The 21,755-nt window shown below is 34.8% G+C and overlaps 1 protein-coding gene across 7 annotated transcripts in view; it reads right to left on the bottom strand.

Moving 5' to 3' along the window:
• The window catches only part of LOC140751564 (kin of IRRE-like protein 1), a 231,987-nt gene that overhangs the window by 85,541 nt on the left and 124,691 nt on the right, over window positions 1–21,755 (bottom strand). For all 7 annotated transcript variants that reach the window (XM_073085489.1, XM_073085490.1, XM_073085491.1 and 4 more), the window contains exon 3: window positions 21,457–21,607. In XM_073085489.1, the coding sequence (XP_072941590.1) occupies window positions 21,457–21,607 (151 nt within the window). The remainder of the gene's footprint in view (window positions 1–21,456; window positions 21,608–21,755) is intronic.

Here is a 21,755-nt window from a genome sequence, read left to right as displayed (position 1 = left end):
AAATCCGACTGCAAATGCTGTGGCGCTGGAAATCGATTGAAGACATACTAGAAATACCACAAACTAGTTCAAACAAATCATATGAAAATCGGACCAGAATAGTCCGGATCATATCAAATTTCAACGTTTAATTTGCACGTGTATGTTAAGCCACTGTAGATGCGTATCAATATATTGTAGTAATCTTTGACTGGCTCAAATTTCTCGATTTCCCACTTGATAGGAGGAGGGAAATACAACGTTCAATAATCTCATCCAGATGAAACTATAACTGTATCTATACCAGTGGTGCATGCCACTATTAAATTATATTAAAATGATAAAATCACCCAGTAGATAGATTTTAGTATCTGCTTAGTGTCAATTTAACTCTCTTCCCTCACTGCATAAGATTTTGCTAGAAAATAACGTAAAAGCTTTTTTATGTAGTAAATTCTCGACATCGAATAAAACGATTTAGAAGCACCATAAACTTCGGTTACCTTCGACGCAAAGTTTCTACAACTAAAGAACTTTTATCTACAATATGCAGTAGAAGCTCGAACAATACTTTGTGGGAGTTTCCTAGAACTTCCTGAAATTCTTCACGTCGCGTCACAAAATTTTCTATCGATTAATTTATCTTAAAGTAAGAAATAAATAAAATATGTCATTTTGCTGTTTTGATCCGTTTAAAGGATTAATGAAATCTGTTAATAAATGTTACAAGTCCGTCTGTAGGATTACACAATATTATTTGAACTGTACCACTGGAATATAATTCTCTTTAAATATAATTCTACTATAAGTGCACTTCTGCACAATTAATTTTCATACTCATGTCTATGTCTGTCCGTCTGTCATCACTGTCCAATTTTCACCAAATCAAGAGTAATCGAGAAAGTTCGTATTTGGTACTAATATGCATTTCTATGACCTAAACACAGTCATTTATATTGTGTTTAGGCCACCGAAATGCATTAATATGTAAGTTAGTTAATTCTTGAATATAACAGTGACTTCTAATGGGCAAATTAGGTGATTAAACATTTTCTTACACACATCAATCGACATGTTTTTATTGTAAGTTGTGTGTCTTATTCTCACCTTGCCAGTTTTTCTCCCGTCTAATCACTAATTAATTAATTTTTAATACGTTTTACTTAAATACATTTAAAGAAATGTTACTATTCAACATTTTGTTGCTGTTAAGTTTCTAAAGTGTATCCAACATACATTTTAGAAATTTACCTATACGGTATACTTATTTTTATCCGGCGAAATCCCTTATAAGAGTAAGTACCTCCATTAATTTGGTCTAGGTACGGGATGAGGTTGCAGGCGGGGTTGCCGCAATGCGCATCCGTTGCATCGCGAGAAAATTTTCGAGGGCTCATGTAAAATTTAGATAAACCGCGCATGTGTGAAACGGAGGTTTTCAAACTGAGCTTTTACATATGCAGCTCTCAGAGAAAGGACTTGAAGGAACTCACTTCATTGGGAGCGATACTGCAGAGCATTGCGATAAACTAGGGCGATACGAGTTAGTTCTACATTGCGCAATAGCTCAGTAGACATTTATTGGAAAAATAAGAACATTTTCATATACACTTTTTTGCACTAGCGATGTTGGTTTTTTTGGAGATATTTATTTTAAAAATCTTTAATATTTTTTGTTTTAATTACTGGCTTTAACAAGGGCATTATTGTTATTTACAGAAAAGTAACCCTTATAAATAAAATAAATAAGCCAAATGGCTGTCCCGTGGAAGACATTAGCAACATAGACATGTTAAATAGCCCTTAATAGGTTTACTAGTAGGTTTTTTTTTTTATAATATAGGAGTAGCAGACGAGCATGCAGTCCACCTGATGGTAAGTGGCTACTGCCGCCCATGGACATCTGTAATCAACCCCAGATACGATTAGATATTCCTACCTAAGGTCGGCCACAGATGCGCCGCTACCCCTGAGGACTGAGCTGGAACGCCTCGGAAAAGTCTGTTTCCCTTCCCACACCCTTCAAACCGGAACACAGCAGCGCTTAACACTGCTGTTCTTAGGTAGAAATAGGTGTGGCGGTTGTGCCGCCGGAGCCGAACCACAAAGGGTTCTACCACCTTCAAAGGGTAGGTACATAAAGGTTAAAAAATTATTATATAAATAATAATAAAGTTAAAATAATAAATAATCTTAATATCATTCTATGGTGGTTGAACCCTTTGTAGTTTGAATCCGGAGGCACCACTGCAATTGTGGCTGACCTCCTATCTTATCTGGGATTGGTCACAAATGTGGCTACTTACCAACAAATGGTCCACAGAAAGTTTCCTATTTTGTATTATAAAATAAATTTGGAAAATCCAAAAGTGCACGACTCATAATGCTCATTTAATTATGAAATATAAAAAAAAAATCTTTAGTCGTTCAAAATTAATTGCCGAAAAAACAGCTGTAGTAGGAAGAAGGTACTGCACAAGCGCCCCTGGTGGAATAAATGTACATAATATCTATAGATATATCACCATCCATATGTTAATTTTGTATGAATATAAATAGATGTACAGTCTTGTAGTTTTCGTTTTTTATTAATTGTAATTAAACGACACTGAAATAATTAGCCATTCGCATTCAGTGACCTACAATCGTCGATTAGAATTTTTAAAAAAAAAAATTAACTCAAATGATGGATTTTTTCACTAGTTACAGTGTTTTCAGGTTTCACACATGACGGACAGGAAAATTTTTTGACCTATTTTGGTGTTTTTTTCCAATTCTATTGCAGTAAATCAATTTTTAAAAAGTATGGAATTAATCTCCATTAAATTATCTCGACAATAGAATGCAAAATATCTTGATTCCGTGAACTATCAAGGCTATAATAATAAAAATAGCCGCCAAAATGAAGCGAAAAAATTTTTTCGATCGTAAAGCACTCTCTGATGCTTCGCATCATGAGTCGTGCAAAAAATCATACCGTTACCGTTAACATAATTTCACGCCTTAAAAATCAGGATTATTTAGATTGAGCTTCGTTTGTCACTTTGATATTTCTTCAGATGTTTCGAGTATACTCAGCGGTATCGCCGCTTCACAGACGATTTATTTGCAGATGATAAATACGGGCGTCCCGCGATAGAGCCGTGCGTAACTCGCGTCAAAGCCAAAACGTGGTTATACATTTTGTGCGCCAAAGTATTATAAGTATCCGGTTCGATACTTATATTATACTTAGGACATTAATATTAAAACTTTATATGGTTTATAGTCTGTTGTGAAAAAGATATAAGTATAAACAGTTGATTTGGTATACTTTGGTGTCTTTATAGAACCCTAAGGGCGTTATAAGATACAGGTTGAAAGATTGTTAGAAAGTCCGCTAATTTTGATGCAATCTCTATGAAACTTACGATTTGGCTTTCTGGTTAACAATAATGAAACACCTTTGGTTTGAAGCTTGTATTGTATTATGTTATTACGAATTACGTGTACGAAGTCGCTGACAAAAACTAGTAAGTTTAAGAACGAGTAGATTTAAATTTGTATTACGTTAACAGTGACAAGTTACCTCGTTACCCGAGAGACAGGGCGCTGGGTATCGCAATACGCTGCGGAGTGTTCAGTTAACCGCTTATTATTGTGAACAGAGCAATGACATTAGACACGACAGGTGCCTAGATTGGCTCCTTGCTAGGAGCTATACCTTCTCTGTTTATTGAAGCAAGGGTAAAGATAAATTTAATTATAAAATATTTAAATAACATAATTATAATCTATACAAAGAAATGAATTGTGTTTTTGTAATGTCAAATTTTACTAATTGCATACTGAAGTATATACGATACTTATAAAAAAATTGTTTATGTGTCTATCTGTTCATTTCGACTAATTTCCGAGACGGCTGGACTGATTTTAACGGGACTTTTACTGGCAGTTAGCTGAGGTTATAGAGAGTAACTTACTGTGTTTATAATTAGGGTTCCGCGCAAAAAATAATCGCTATGAAATCTCCAAAGTATTATTAATATTTATAACGTGAGTGAAACTGCGGGGCACAACTCGTATTATTAAGTAATTGTCTAGAGTTATGCTTTACCAGTGCAATTTCGCAAAGTAAATAACATTGTATCATGCCCAAAACCAGATAATGTCCTGCATTATTAATATTACATAATGTACTCGTAAAGTTATATATCGGGTTCATAAATTACACATATTGTAGGAAACAGCACTGCCAACAATAAATGGGCCCTAAGTTGGCCACCTTCCAAATGTTCACAACTGTATCTAATAAGGGCCAATATTGGGCAAATGTTTTGATCAAAATTTTAAATATTGAAACTACTGGGACATTTCTTATAATATCGAAGGCAAACGATTAAGAAATTGGAATGTTGTATAACAGAATTAAACATAAAATCATAATATTAGGTTCAAGATGGATTTGACGGTGAATTGTTGAAGGTGGTAGAATCATCTGTAGTTCGACTGCGGAGGCACCACCACCAATACGTTTGCCTAATAACAACAATATTGAAGGATGTGGTAAGGAAGGTGTACGTATCTAAAGCGTTCCAGCTACGTCCTTAGGGGGTAGCAATGCACCTGTTATCATCTTAGGCAGCACTCTTAATATTTTCTCGTTTTAATTATAAATGCCTACATCATACACTTGCCACTAAGTAGACTGCCTTGTTTCCTACTTAAGTGTTATAAAAACATACTTTCCATAGAGATCGTCGATATTTAATTTTGAAAATCGATTATGATCTGCACAGTAAGACTATAATCGCCTTAAATATTAATTAAAGGGCACAACTAATCTGAATGATCAATGTTGACTAAAATATGAAGCCCATTCCCATTACCCAACAATCTGTATATATCTATATTTCTATATATAAAGGGCAGTCATCGCCCGAGGGCAGGATACAATCTGCGATTTTAATTCGGATTTGTTCTATTGTTCCGTTCCCCATCCCTTAGGAGGCGCGTAATAAAATAAATGAGTGAAGCGAGTTCCCGGTTATATTTCGCTCAGTGATAAAAACCTGCCGGGTTTTTGTTCAGGAGAAACGAGTTTGTCTTGTAAATAAGTTTCCGCTCACAAAATAAATGTAAATGCCAGATTGAAATTATAAAACAGATTGAATTTTTTCGGAAATTAACACAGAAAAACTTAGGGATTACTGAATATACTCGTAATTTTATTTTCCTTGTATAAGTCTCGGTTTGGATTTTATTCATTGTGTGAAGTGGGTTTTTACGTAAAATATGAAAACTATCTGTATAGAAATCAATGTATAATTTGAAAAGAAGAAGCCATTTTCAGATAAAATTAATACAATTCAAATTACAAAATATACCAAGTGTCACTAAGATGCGACGAGTCGGACTCTACACGAAGCGGAAAATACACCTTAGCTATTATAACTGTTTTCGTATTATGAATGATTGCAATATTTACGAAAATTATTCGTCATTCGATAATACATGCACTCGTTATCTCATGGTATTAACTGTACCCTTAGTATGAGATTTTACGGTTTTACAAAAATGACTGTTTTTGTATTTTTTACGTGTTTTCCCATACATTTCCAATAAGCGCCCCTAGCGGACTGTATCAGAACTGATTGGAAATGTATGAGAAATACGTAAACAAATACAAAAACAGTCATTTTTGTAAAAACGTAAAAACTAATACTAAGGGTGTTCCGCTTCGTAAAATTCGTACCTTCATTGGAATGACAGTGATGCCATCTGGCGAAAATTGGTCGTACCAAATCTGAAACCTTCGTGGGTTCATGGACAACAACTTTGCTAAAGATCATCACTTGATCAAATGCATAGTTTACGATTCAACCCTTACGAATATCCATTAAAGTAATCGTGTTTTTGGTCCGAAAGTTCGATTCTCCGATTAATCGTTCTTAGATCGTCATCCCTAGTTCCCGCGGGATTTCCGGGATAAAAACTATCCTATGTCCTTTCTCACGTCACAGACTATGTTTGTACAAAATTTCATTAAAATCGGTTCAGTGGTTTAGGCGTGAAGAAGAGAGAAGAGAAGATAATATTAGTAAGGATTAATTATCGTTTGTGTGAAGTCTACCAATTCGAACTACGCTAGCGATTTGGAGTATCCTGGGGGTGCCCTTCTCATTTTGCGAGATGATTCACGCCCAGCAATGGAATAGTAATGGGTTGATGTGGATGTATCAACCACTCAAAACGGTCTTGTTGTAAGTCAACTATTGCAAAATGCGAGTCGTGTAACTATTGTAAAACATAGGCATTTCGTTTATTGTAATAGAATCGCTTTAATGTGCTATAGGATTCCATCTGTTTTCCAGGAAAATGATAGCATAATATAAATCAGACGTGTATTATTAATTATGCATTATTTCAAATTATTCCTGGTTTCTCTTTTGTTGTATTGAAACCTTTGTTTAACAAAACCTTTGCACAAATCGTGCCTCATTAATTATGCGAACTTTGTAAGTTCCGGGCCATAGTTATAACGAACATTGAAAGTTAAAATTAAAATTTTATTTTCAATGCAGATATTTTTGGGGTGAATTCTTATGAATATAAAACTGTAATAAACTCTGCAAATGACCTACACACGTAAAATGTATGACTAAAATTTGTCATAATACATATTTATCGTGTCTCATGATTTTCACGTGGTTGGTAAATATTATTCCATTAATCTTTAGAAATTTAAACGGGAATAGGCTTCCCTTAGAATAGACGACTAATGACTTCGCAAGACGACATTTCAGACCATAATACGTTTAATAGCAAGATATCCAATTATTTATTGTAGAATATATTCATTTGTATAATTAAAAATTATTGCAGTTCTGAACAACAAAATTGCAAAATCGCTATTGACCGCAGCGTTATAAGTCCGACTTTTTCTATTACTGCAAAGACCGTTGGCGGCGCTCAAACGAAATCTGAAACAAAATATCCCAGTGGCGCGATTTTTGTTCTTTCAGAATAAGTTCACCGAATCATTCCGTGAAATTGCAAAAGTGAGATTTGCGCAGACGGACTGAACCGAATGGGCTCTATTTTGCAAAATATTACCACAAACACGGTCACAGCTTAACGAAAGCCGTGATTGAGTGGGCAATATCCCGAGCCTATGATCGTGATGACGAATACAGGTGTATTCGTCGTTTGTCAAACGCAAGGAAGAAACAAAACATGTGAAACTGTGTCTCAAAGTTTTTTTTTCGTCAGATCAAATGATATACGCATAACATAGAACTGGTAATAATTATAAAAACTAAAAAATGGATATTTAATTTATAACCTATACCTATATACTCCCACAATATAGACGATTCCAACGACTCCTGATATATTAAAATCCCTTAAACCTTTTGGGCTGTACTACGTGCCAAAGAATGAGAAATGCATACGCTCAATAACATTACCCTCAGTAAGCGGGCAAAAATAAAAGGCGTGCGGGTGATAACAACTCCTAAATCAATAGCCGAACTTCAGACCACTAGGTTATCGCATAATACCTTCAAACAGCCTTTGACACTCCATTGTAAAATAGACCTCCCTTAATCTGCGCCAATCTGAGTAGCCCTCTCTAAATATAGCGGCTTTCAGTTCACTTTTTCAAGTCATTTGTCTATTAAGTCAGCGTGTCCCGTACTCTTTTGGCCCAGTTCTAGTCCGGGATTAGAATTATAATGCCAATGCCGACATTTTAAGTTACGTAGGTATGAACTGCAAATTATTTATAAGTTGCTTCATTTAATAAAAAATTTGCATCTATGATCTCAAAGTATTGTAATCATGTGCATATAAGGATATCCTTACTTCTAGTACATTATAACGTTAAACCTTTTCATTTCGAGGAAAGGATATTTTAATTAAAGTTTGATAGGCAGGTATTAAATCAAACTTTTGCTAGATACGATTATCTTCCCTTAATTATATATTTGATTCCATTTGCTGGAATACAAAACAAATGATATCCCTCAGAGATAAGATAATTATTAAAGCGACGAAATGCTTACTTTTAATTATGTAATATCAACACATAATATTATTCTTTTTTAGGGGTCCGTGCCCCCTAAAGGGTTAAAATAGAGCCCTATTAATAAGCTTCCGCTGTCTGGCCGTCTGGCCGTCTATCAAAAGGATCTATTTTATGAACCGTAATATATAGACACTTGATTTTTTACAGAGTATTTATAAGGGTGGCGCCTATAACAAAACATATGAAATTAAAAAGAAGTTGAAAATAAACGGGGGTTACCATAAAAGTGACTACTATTTTTCGACGGTTTTCGATCTATTAAGCCGTAATAGGTAGACAGTTCGAATTTTCAAAATACATATACTTAAATGCTGATAAAAATTCAAACATGAAAATTTTGGTGGCGCGGAACGGAACCCACGGAGTGCGAGTTCGACTTGCGCTTGGCCAATTATTATATAAACCCACTGTGTTTTTTTAAATATATAATATAAGAGTTGTAGACGAGCATCCAGTCCACCTGATGGTAAGTGGCTACTGCCGTCCATGGACATCTGTAATCAACCCCAGATAGGATTAGATATTCCTACCTGAAGTTGACTACAGATGCGCCGCTACCCCTGAAGACTGAGCTGGAACGCCTCAGAAAAGTATGTCTCCCTTACCAAATGCATCCGGAGACGAACCTTTCAGAACACGCTTTCAGATACATACCGTATCTCGCTTATTACCCAGCACAAACATTTTACATACTGCGTCAATTTTATAGCTGATTTCTCGCGGGATCCCCGTCCCGCTATAAAGTGCTGTGGATCAATTGAATGTAATCGGCTGTGAAACGCTTATTGTCCTTTCTGTTTCAATTAGGCATGATTGAAAACGAGTTTAAGGGATTATTTTTTCATTCGCTTTGAATGGCAATCCGTCTGATGTTTAGTAGGTACTGCAATACATACACACCCATCACCTTTTTTTACGAGGGGGAAACCTACAAAAGGTACCACATGCCGTGGGAGTGACACGAGGTTATGTGGGATTCTTACCGCACTAAAACCCCCCCGGTGGCCGTCCTTGACGCTGCGTAGAGGACTCCGGGATCTCCAACCGCTTTATTGGTTTAGTTACGAATTACAGTATTAAATGACTTCTCTTTAAATTGTTTGCTCATCACATTTAATACGTCTAGAGAAAACCGACGATAGTAGATCCCTCTGTAATATGACTCCAGAGACACCACCCGTACATCTGTTCCTCTTATTCGGGGTTGATTACAAACGTCTATGGGTGGCAGTAGCCATTTATTATCAGATCGACTGCGAGATTATCTGCTACTCCTATATTACAACAAAAAATCTACAGCATACTATACCACGATGCGTCACAGCGGAATTGTAGTGTAATTTTTTTTAACAAAAAATAAAACCGACTTTTATGTCACTACAAAGTAAAAAATAATTCAAATAAATGTTGGTTTAGTACATATAGTTCTGAAGGCGGCGCTCATATTGGACACGCTACGCTATTTACGCCGTTATCCAACGAAATATGTCGAGCGCCGACTTCACCGACTTCAGAACTATGTACTAAACCAACATTTATTTGAATTATTTTTTACTTTGTAGTGACATAGAAGTCGGTTTTATTTTTTGGTAAAAAAATTTTTTTCACCCTTTTTAGGGATGACATACTAGCGTTTATATTAATATTATGTAAAATTGTATAAACGTGATCATGATTAAAGGTAAGGACTGAATTCATACTAATTGGACCCACTCGCACGTAGGATGCTGCCGCGCCATGCTCGCTTAGTTTTGTATTGTCTTATATGTTCCAATCTAAACTTACCAATTCAATACGAAACACTATAGGCGAAACTATATTGTTACTTCGTAAGTTCCAAATGTCTTACTGGTATGGTTGAGGCAGGAGGCTCCTCTGCATTATCAGGGTTGAAGAGTTGAATGTCGAATTTTCCAATATATATCTCTATTTATCAACCTTATTAAATATTCGTAAGCTCCTTATTTGTATGGTTGAGGCAAGAGGCACTTCTGCATTATTAGGATTGAAGAGTTGAAGGTCGAATTTTCCATCATATCACGTTTATTTAGATACTCAATTTTCATTTTAAGTTTCATGATAATTCGGTGGCCAGGAGGTAAGATATCTTAAAATATGAAAAAAAATGGGATAGTGATGATGAGTTCCACCTTATAACTAAAGTTGTAATTATCAGATCATACTCATGTAAAGGTAGAAAAGTACCGCAATAAAACACCCTTGCATATGACAAAAAGAAAATTTAAATTGGTTAAGAAATACTCGACTTATTGAAGTGTATATGAAATCAGGTTTTTCCAATTTTCCGGGAAAACTGGCAAATATTTTCAAATTTCCTCGAAATGGAGCCCCCTGTGAAACTAGCCGCATACAATGGTATTTGAATCATGTCGATAGGTGGCGGCATCGTGAAGAAATCGCTGAACAAACATTAATAAAAACATATATATATATATACATATATATATATATACGGTCGAATTAAGTAACTTCCTCCTTTTTTGAAGTCGGTTAAAAATGAGTTGGAACTCGTGTTGTATCCAATGACAACAATCGAAAGTCTCTTCTCACTTATCGTACACTAGCAGTCACATATATAACTCGCGAACGAGCCCAACATTGCCAATGGAATTATTTATTTGAGTTAAATGCGGAAGAGCTAAGCGTGGGCAAGAAATATAGTTAACAAGTTGAAGCACGCAACGGGGTTCCAATCGATTTAATATTTAGGTCGTAATAAACAAGCAAAAGCTGTTTTGGTTAGCGACAAATTATTAAGGGTTGGTTGCACTGAAGGCCCGTTTAAAAATTATGTTAGAGAGTCGTTAATAACTTTGGTGATAACGATGGAATTTAACAACACTAGTTTTAATCAACGTTGACAGATACGGAAGTCGATGAAAACAATAACTTTAACCGACCGAAATCCAGTTAACGTTAAGTGTTAGTAATGACGTCATGTAAATCGTAACTAAAATGGTACAACACATGAATTGCTTAACCGTAGTTTTGACATGAGTTTATTTATTTAAATCAGCAACGATTATTACATTTATATGTGCCAACTTAACGTAAGAATTAGGAATTTCATTAAGAACAATTGCATAATCACTTATAGATGAATATAAAACAATCCTTATGAGCGTACACAACAAGAAAAGTAATAAATACACAAAACACAAATAAACGTTTTCTACACTCATAGCCCCACACTAGGATTTCCTGTATCATAGGTGCTATGGACACACACAAAGACGAGTACACAAACACCTAGTACCCAGAACAGATATCTAAATTCATCATTCAGATATCAGTCTGTCCGGGGATCGAACCTGGAACCCTCTGCGCGTCAGACCGAAGTTGAAGGTGGTAGAACCCTTTGTGGTTCGACTCCGGCAGCACCACCGCCACACCTATTTCTAGCTAATAACAGCAGTGTTAGGCGCTGCTGTGTTCCGGTTTGAAGGGTGTGGTAAGGGAGACAGACTTTTCCGAGGCGTTCCAGCTTTGTCCTCAGGGGTAGCAGCGCCTCTGTGGCCGAACTCAGGTAGGAATATCTAATCCTATCTGGGGTTGATTACAGATGTCCATGGGCGGTAGTAGCCACTTACCATCAGGTGGACTGCACGCTCGTCTGCTACTCCTATATTATAAAACTAGCTGTCCCGGCAAACTTTGTACCGCCTCAAAATCTATTTATCAAATATATTTCATATAAAATATAGCCTATGTTATTCGTGGATAATGTAGCTTTCGAATGGTGAAAGAATTTTTAAAATCGGTCTAGTAGTTTTTGAGCCTATTCATTACAACCTTTATAATATTAGCGTAGAAAAAAAAGACCGGTACGGTGACCGCTCCGCCACCCAGTTCGTAAAAAAGAAACAAAATTACAGTTTTAAGAAATAGTAATGATTTTAAGTACTTTTTAAATTTAAGCGAAGTTTAGTTTGAGTTATATGGTGCAACCCACCTTAAGAATGGGTTGTTACTTGGTCGTGTTATCGCACTAATATTTGAGTTGAGAAAACTTTCAAAGTGTTTAATTATTATACAGGTTGTCCCGTAAATACCACGACAAACTTGGGGAGAATATAGGCGAGGGTCTGATTTCTCTGAGAAAAAAAAATACTTCTTCTTTTTAACTAAATCTTGGAACTGATGTGATGATGGAGCCAGGAAATGGATGGTAGATCTCCTACCAGTTTTTACCCTTAGTCGCTGAAGAATTGGAGTATCACCGCTGGCTCCATCATCAGATCAGTTCCAAGATACCAAATTATGGCATTATCATTCAAATTACATACACATATGAAGTTTCACTTCAACACGACATTTAAAAGTAGGTAAAAATTGACTTGAACAAGTGTATTACTTTGTTTGCTAGTTAGTTACTTACTTGGTTTTAAATTTAAAAAAATAAGTGAATAAGAATATTTTTAAATGTCTAATTAGTCAATGATGGAATTTTGTACTGTTTGACACGTTTTGAGTTGTTAGGAAGCGTAATTAAAATAAAAACTCGATCATTATTTTTAGTTGGTTTCATGCAAAAACAGCCTTACTTTTTTCCTTCAACTTTAAATAGTAAGTGTGGTATTTTTGAATACTCTATTAACTACACATATTTTTTGAGCAATGTGTAAAAAAAATGTACTGACCTATAAGTGTCAGTACATTTTTTTTTCACCGCGAATGGTCAAAGTTGAGAAAAAAATAGTAAAATTAAAATCTAAAAATAGCCCTATTTTTAATGGTTCCTTTAGATCTTTTAACCAATTTACATTTCAATATAGTAGACCAACTATCTGATAGTATTTAACAGAAAAATAAACACTGCATCATCAAATTTGTACACGCAGTTAATGAAAGATGATGAAGAGGGCTGAATTTTAAAAAAATATTAAACAATCGATAGTACAAAAACGGTGACACTTTTACTAAGGCTTTTTTTTTTCTCAGAGAGGTCAGAGCCTAACCTATGTTCTCCCCAAGTTTGGAGTGGTACTTACGGGACATCCTGTATATATATACCAAGTATAGTTATCCAACTTGACTGTTCTAAATAAACAGCGTCAGTTTGCGATAATATGAGGTAAATTTGCTTTACAAAATGCGGAAGGCAAATTGTTGATGAATCCAGTGATATCAACTTCAACTTGCTGGTCGTGTAAGTGTGACCATAAATACATATATGTAGGTTAGGTATGGATTTACGTGACTTATAGTTTAGTTTCAGATTTTCTTTTATTTTTTAACATAACCTTTGCAATGCTAAAAAAATTAAGATTTGACATAAACCTAAAAATATTTAACTGTCTTGGTTAAGTTAGCGTAAATATATAGTGAATATAACTTGTGGTGCACTTAGCGCTGAAAATGATGTACGTTGTGACATTCTTTGAATAAGTAATGTGAAATTCCTAAAACGGTGGTGCTATTCCGGATTTTGGAGTAGCCATGAATACAAATGGATAAACAAGCAGACTGCGAGAAGTCTGCCTGTTTACAGCTATAAGCTCTGCTGCTATAAAGCAGAAACAGCATATAATTTTACACTGCTATATGTTCTAGTTTGAAAATTGTTCTTGAAAACTATTCCGTCAAGTTTCAAAAAGCGGGAACAAACTACAAATACAGAAAAATAACCCAATTTACGTTTGTCACTGCAGCTTATAATATTTAAATCGTATTTATAGATAAGTATACTTATCTCACCGCCTTGTTATTGAAGGAAGCCATTAAATGGCTAAAACGGCAAAGTGTCCTAATTGCGCTTGTCAATGCCGACAAGCGCAGTTAAGACACGAAATCGAAGAAAATGTGCGGAGAATTGTCATTTCATTCGTAAATGATGTAAACTACATTATTTAATATTTTTCAAACACGAAAATAGATGACAGTGACAATTTCAATCGTCAAAACTTTATTGTTAAAACGTCAAACTACATTTTCTTGTTAGGAGTGAGTAATATTTACAAATCTATGATCGTATCATAAAATATTATTTTAATTATGCCTTGAGCTCCGAGTGTCACTTCTTTTTCACTTCAGTTAATTACATTTAAGTTTTCGAAGTTCTGTTATTATACTATATATCTACAACCCCGTTACTAATAACCTGACTTGGATAGATTTTGGCCAACCAAAGATCGAATTTTGAAATTTGGCGGGCAAGACCTTGGAAAATTGGTTATTAATAATAGCTGTTAATAAATAACAAAGAGTATCGAATGTTAAATGCGTAAAAGTACCAGATATAACACTTTCCTGTTCTCAAGCCTGTAATGAATTCGGTTAGTTGCCAGTAGACAAACGCAAGCGCCAAGCGCTTGCGTTTGTCTACTGGCCAAAACCTTTCACTGTAAAACAGGCGGCTAATTTTTTATTAAAACATCTTCTTGTTATGAACGAAATTATTGTAAACAAGCCCTCAGTTTATTTGTAATTGTGATGTAATGAATACGTGTATTATTGTAAGCATTTTATTTTATATAAGCACAGTATTCAGTTTTAATGATTTAAATATATTTTAATTTGAATATAGATAATTTTATTTATATGTGCGCTCAGCTCTTTAAAAAGTTTTCAAATGTATGTGAAATCTACTAATTTGCACTTGACCAGAGCGTTAGACTGTGGCCTGATTCTTATCATACTGTGAGGAGACCCGCGCCCAGCACTGGGACAGTAACGGGTTGATGATGATGACTTGGCTTTAACGCTTTTAATATCCCACTCCTGGGTACGAATCTCTTGCCACAAGTGGAACTGATAATCCACCGTGTTGCTCTAATAAAGATTGGTGCAGAATATTAATTAAATAATTTTCTAGAAAATCTTATCTATAAAAAATTATAACTGAGTCCCTTGAGTACATATGTATACATGGTTCATTCTAAAATGTTAAGGGTAGATGTGCATCTAAGATCACATAACCCACTGTGGCCGGCATGAGCTATATTTTACACAACCACAGCGCGAAAGTGGAGTAAGATGGGATTCTTCACGTTCTAACAATTTCAATGGCTTCTTAACATATTTCTATTACACTATATTGCTTCTTAAAAATAAAACAGATGTGAAAATTTTACTTGAATCCAGTGAAAGCGTAGTAATTGAAATTCAACGAATGAAGACGTTTAAGTTTCAAATCAAAGGCACCTCTGAATTTTTCAAAGTTATGTGCTTATTATAAATTAATATTATCGCTGGTAGAGGAGAACATCGTAAGGAAAACTTTATGCCTCAGAGTTTGTGCTTAAAGTTTTCAAAGGTGTATGAAGCTTACCTATTGGCAGTTGCCCAATGCGGTGAACTATAGCCTAAACGTTCTTTCTTATTCTTGGAGGAGATCCATGCTCAATAGACAAAATTATTATTCGTTGAAAAACAACGGCGTCAAGAATTAACGGCGATATTAAGTAATACAGTATTGTCGATATATATATGAGATAGTATAGATAAGAGATGGCCCCCCGGTATCCACCTACTAATTATTAATAATTATTGAAATAGCTTAAAAGTAGAAAATAAATTTAAAAGATAAACTTAGAGCGCATTCGACAGATAACTTGGCGTATTATAAAAAATATTTTTAACTGTAAATATTGTTAGTTGATGATCCCTACTCATTTATTATTTAACTGTTTTGCATTTTTAGGTTTGAATATTCTTTTTACTTTTTAGTCCGTTATAAAAATGGGGTATATTATTGTTTATTACGCATTATTTACTTCGAACAATTACTTCTTGAGGCGTGCAAATTTTCAGGATGCTTTCAATTTCTGAAGGTGGTAGAACCATTTGTGGTTTGACTCCGACCTATTTCTGCCTAATAACAGCAGTGTTAGGCGCTGCTGTGTTCCGTTTTGAAGGGTGTGGTAAAAAAGACATACTTTACCGAGGTATTCCCGCTTAGTCCTCAAGGGTAGCGGCACATCTGTGGCAGACCTCAGGTAGGAATATTTAATCCTATCTGGGGTTGATTACAGATGTCCATGGGTGGCAGTAGCCACTTACTATCAGGTGGACTGCATGCTCGTCCGCTACTCCTATATTATAAAGAAAAATGCGTAAAATAGCTGTAACCAACAAGAAACAGGTAGGTAGCAAGAGATTGAATTGACAAAATAAATCTTGAAATACCTAACTGAATATTATATGTAAAATATGTAAAATTGTGTATTTATTCTATGTAATCCGGACAAAAATCCAATATTCCTAAATATACATCGTCAGACACGTGTATCGCGTACTCACTGACAGATAACAAAAACAAGATATACTATATTCTATATCAGGAACCTCGACAAAGGATCGACCCTTTTACATTATGCTACACGAATTTCTCGTGGAATAAAATCAAAAAGGGATGTCGCCTTTACTGTCCTGAATCGGGCAAGGATTAGTTTGATATCCTGGTTATGATGAATATTATAAGGTATTCATACCAATCCTGATTTATAAAAGATAAAAAGGCAGTACCTCCTTTCCTGTCCTGAATCGGGCAAGGATTAGTTTGATATCTTGGTTATGATAAATATTATTAGGTATTCATACCAATCCTGATTTATAAAAGACTAGCAAACCCGGCAAACTTTGTACCGCCTCAAAATCTATTTATGAAATATTATTCATATAAAATATAGCCTATGTTACTCGTGGATAACGTAGCTTTCGAATGGTGAAATAATTTTTTAAATCGGTCCAGCAGTTTTTGAGCCTATTCATTACAATCAAACAAACAAACAAAGTTTTCCTCTTTATAATATTAGTATAGATTAAAAAGGCAGTACCTTATAGATCCTATGTTTTAAGTGAGTTCTAAAAAGAGAAAATTTCTATGCTAACAGCCCCACATCCACACTAGGATTCTGCCGTGAGCGCCATGGACATAGATGGATATTCAAACACCTAGACCCAAACAGAAATCTATATTCATCATTCAGATATCTGTCTGACCAGGGATCGAATCCAGAACTCCTGCAAGTCAGAACAGTACGGTGACCGCTCCACCACGCTGGTCGTCGTTTAATTGATGATTTGTGTAACTTGTTTTAAAATTAGTAATATTATATACACATAGTACACGCTGGTGTTATTTTTTATCGCAATAAAAATGAGCTTAAGTCCACCATGGTTAGTCACCACTGTCGCCCATGGAACAAGGATCTAAAATAACTCCAGATAAGAGAATCCTGAGGTCGGCCACAGATACAAGTACCTTGCAACTTTATTTAATAAAATGAAATGGAAATCAAACATGCCTTTTGGTTTAAGACAGTTCTAGCTTAGGTTACTTGGTGAAAGGCCCCTCGAGTTGGCTGTTTGGTTAGATTTATTAGGTTGGTTTACTCGTATTCACGCATTTTATTAGTGTCAGAAAACGAAATGAGGAAACTCCCGTTTTTTTCATAAATCTCTTCAACAAAAATCCCTTTTACATTAAGCTACACGAAGTTCCTGTGGCATGAAATTCGGACGGAAATTTGATCACAGGACGCTTCCGTTTATTTGCCTTCTTCAAAAGTGCGTTTTTTGTTTGGATCGCAAACACTACTCTGGGTCAGGTAAGAATTTACCGACACTTCAAGTATGAAATTGGCCATTAAAGTAGTGGACCTCGTCACCAGTGTTCTGGAAAAATGTCCTTGAGTATTACTGAGGAAGCTACATATAGTATGCGAATTTGGTTTTTTGTCAAGGTGGTAGAACCCTTTGTGGTTCGACTCCGGCGGCACCACCGCCACACCTATTTCTACCTTATAACAGCAGTGGTAGGTGCTGCTGTGTTCCGGTTTGAAGGGTGTGGTAAGGGAGACAGACTTTTCCGAGGCATTCCAGCTTAGTCCTCAGGGGTAGCGGCACATCTGTGGCCGACCTCAGGTAGGAATATCTAATCCTATCTGAGATTGATTACAGATGTCCATAGGCGGCAGTAGCCACTTACCATCAGGTGGACTGTATGCTCGTATGCTACTCCTATATTATAAAAAAAAAATTAAGGCACTACCTTATTTACGAAACTAACACATGAGTATTCATAATTCTTATTTTTAATTGTTTATGTTTCAATACATTTAAAACGGTGTAAACGCTATTATGAGAAGTGGAAACCATAATGTGTTGGTAGTCGGACGAGGAGAACAGGACAGTAATAGTAGTTCACAAAATTACTGTCTACTAACTCTGTTATTACACTCCAGTTACGATTAAATCATAATAATAAGATATTACGTTCCACTAGAATACGTGTTACACGTGTGTTCCGGTGCTCTCCGGCGGTTGTCATAACAACCCCAAAATATAATTATGCCCAGTGCGTATATTACCTTAGTTATCTGTTAAAGTCAAATGATAAATGACGATGAAAATTAAAATATCAATACTAGTTTATTTAAATACTATAGTTTTATATATTGTTAAAGACGGAGTCATGCCTTGCGAAAATTTAAAGTATCACCAATCTGCTTATTACGGTTCAAGAGGTATAGCCCTGTGACTGACGGCCAGACATCAGAAGCTTAGTAATAGGCTCCCGTCTTTATCCTTTAGGTGTAGAACCCTAAAAAGATTAGTCCAGCTATCGCTAGCTACTATAGAAATATCTAAATTAAAACAAAGTAACTAAAGGTAGGTAATTTAAACATTACACCAAGGGCCAACCCGACGCAAAGGGTGTAAATAGACCATGTATCCATTTAACTTATCAAAGATTTAATTAAGCCACAGCCCAAAGGCACTTGCGTTTTGAAAAGTTAACTTTCTACGATATTATGTCGCTTCAGTTGGCCGTTTCTGAAGTTATTTTTTCGGTAGTTTATGTATGAAAAATCACTATTGGTTCGATAAATTCTAAAACTGTGTTTCCGAATATTCAAATGTAAGACAAACTCCGTTTAAAGTCGGTTTGGATTGGATTAAATGACTATTTTACCATGTTGACAATAATAACCACAGATGGCTATCTGATCTATCCTTAGTTATTATACTTTAATACAAATATTATTCAATAACCACAATATGTGAAATTATTGGCATTTTTACCAGTTTTCAAGGTAATTCGTTTGTGTATTCTTTTATATTTTCGGCTTACTATTCTTGTCGATTTTGGAGGCTTAAAATACATAAGTAAAATAAAGAACAGGTAAAAATACGTTATTTTGTAAAAGGTATGACAATTACAAAATAATTAAAATTGTAGTTCCAGTCTTAAAAAGGAAAAAGAAATGTTGGTTCATAAAATACTTTCATCTATCCGACTATATTACGAGTATATCGATTATAGTATATGCTGACGAAACGTAAATAAACATTTCCGCTTTAGGTGATAAAACGCATAAAGCAACACCAATTTTAATCAGCTATTATATTTGGGTTACGGAAGTAATCCGAAATCAAATTTGTTTAACATCACTCAATTTCTAAATGCAAATGAAAACCTCTTATAACGGAATTTGTCATAAATTTCAATTGAATTCCGAGTTGTCTTCGACATCAAATTATTTTAACTTGTTTCTTGAATTATATTTGAATACTTTCATAATTAAAATTTTGCATCTATTTCAGAAAACTTGAATTCCTTATTCTCCTCCATCGAAGCTTTAAATTCAATTAAAATTAATTCATATTCTAATATCCTATTCAAAATTATTTAACCAGATAACAGAATGTGATGACATTCATCATTCGTTCAATTCATGATGATGAATTATCCTCATATTCTTTGGTCATTTGGATCGTTTACGTTGCACTCATACACGAGGTATTCCGTAACTAAAAATAGTCGGAACTTTTAAATTGTATCCCATTTAATAAGATGTAACAATGATCTCTCGTTATTTAGTTTGCCAAACAATGTACAGTTTGAACATACGGAGCCCTTATAAGCTTATATATTATTCCATACAATAAGTCGTAATCAGTTTATATAGCAATTGGTAGGTTTATTTTATTTCAGATAAACTACAGCGTATTTCCAATAAACACTTTATTCGAATTTACTCGAAATCGAGCTCTACATAAACAAATCTGAACTTTATTTTGGATCAAATGTTACTGTATTTAGGAATTAATTTTTAATAGGTGGGCATGCAATTTATTTAAATTTCTCATTTTAACAAATAAAAATCTGTAAAGAACACCGTGTTGGATTTAAGATTTATGAAAAGTTCGGCCAAAATAATAATATTACATATATTTTACGCATTGCTAAAACACACGTGCCTAAAAGCTACTCACTGCATGATAAGCTAAAAGCTTTATAAAACATTGTAAGTCTTACGAAATTGGTTTCAGCTGAAAAGTTATTATTTAAATTAAATCAAATGTTTATTAAAATTGAATCGAAAATCTTTTGAAAGTGAAAAGTCTTCCATCGCTCTGAAAGATATTTCGCAATGGGAAGTGGCGCGTCATTTGTATGCATAATTTACATCCTTTTAAAAATAACTATTAATTATTATTAAAAACAAAAATCCGATTTCTAACTAAACCGACAAAAAATTATTGAGTGAAAAGGGAAGTAAGGAAGCCTATTTTACTACCACAGTTTAGACGAATCCAACAACATCTCATAGTTATGTTATGATCCATCAAGCATGTGATAAGGTAAGTACCTATATAATACATACTTACCTTATTACATGCTCGAAAAAGATTACCCTCCGCATTTTGGTAAAAATATGTATGTGTATATAGCGGTCTATATAGTGGTACTTTTTTGATTCACTTATTTGGAAAGAAATCAGCGATCCTTCAGAGTTGGTCACGACTCACAGGCTTATCGTAAACATACGAAGGTCATCGTCGCGATGACCTGTTTTAGTAACTAAAAATACACACCTGACTAAACCTTTACACAATATTACTACGAACAGAACCAGTCACCTGTAAACAAGATTAGCGTACCGGAAAGCGATGAGTGTTAGCCGGAAGACTAGCGATTTTATTCGTTTCTGAATAAACAAAAATTAAAAGAATGTTTGAAAATTTTAGTTTGGTGCAAACAAAAATCTTTAACGCTTTCGTTTCTTGACCTCTTTTGTGTAAGTTATTGTTTTTCTACTTTCATAATTAACGTACAACGAGTGTATTGTGGATGGCTAGTGAGAACCAATCTTATTTGGGGATGGTTACCAATCTTACCGTTACTGACTTAGTATAAGATTAAGGGATTTCATTACATAAACTCCCTCCTATAACGAGCATAATTGATCGCAAAAGCATTGGTACAGTCGAGGTCAGGCAAAAAAAACTTAGATTGTCTCTGATGTTTAACACATCACTTAAGGCCCCCTCCTTCGGAATAAATAGTTTAGAAATTAGTCGGCGAAAAACAAAAACTGCGTGACCGCCAAAATCCTCCTTTGTTTAAACGAACGTGTAAAATAATAGAAGTAACTCACCTGTAAACCGGTGCCTCCTTCCGGTACCAGACAACTAGGAGCAAGGTGTCGTTTTGTATCAACGAACGGGACTCGCAGGGCATGTCTACGTCTCTCCCCGTCACCACGGGCACCCGCGTCAGTGGCCCTATCATTGCGCCCAGCACGTCATCTGTAACAATATAAATATTGTAAATTAGGGAAGTAATATTTCATAATAAATATATATACTATTTTATATATTTATATATATTTATATATATATAAATATATATATAATTATATATACAAAATATATTTCTTATGATTATGATATGAGC

Source organism: Epargyreus clarus, unplaced genomic scaffold (assembly GCF_041222505.1).
Source record: "Epargyreus clarus isolate Ecla_fem2 unplaced genomic scaffold, WU_Ecla_fem_2.2 ptg000023l, whole genome shotgun sequence".
Taxonomy (NCBI): domain Eukaryota; kingdom Metazoa; phylum Arthropoda; class Insecta; order Lepidoptera; family Hesperiidae; genus Epargyreus; species Epargyreus clarus.
The sequence above is the reverse complement of the archived record's forward strand: the minus strand, read 5'-3'. Positions and strand labels throughout refer to the sequence as shown.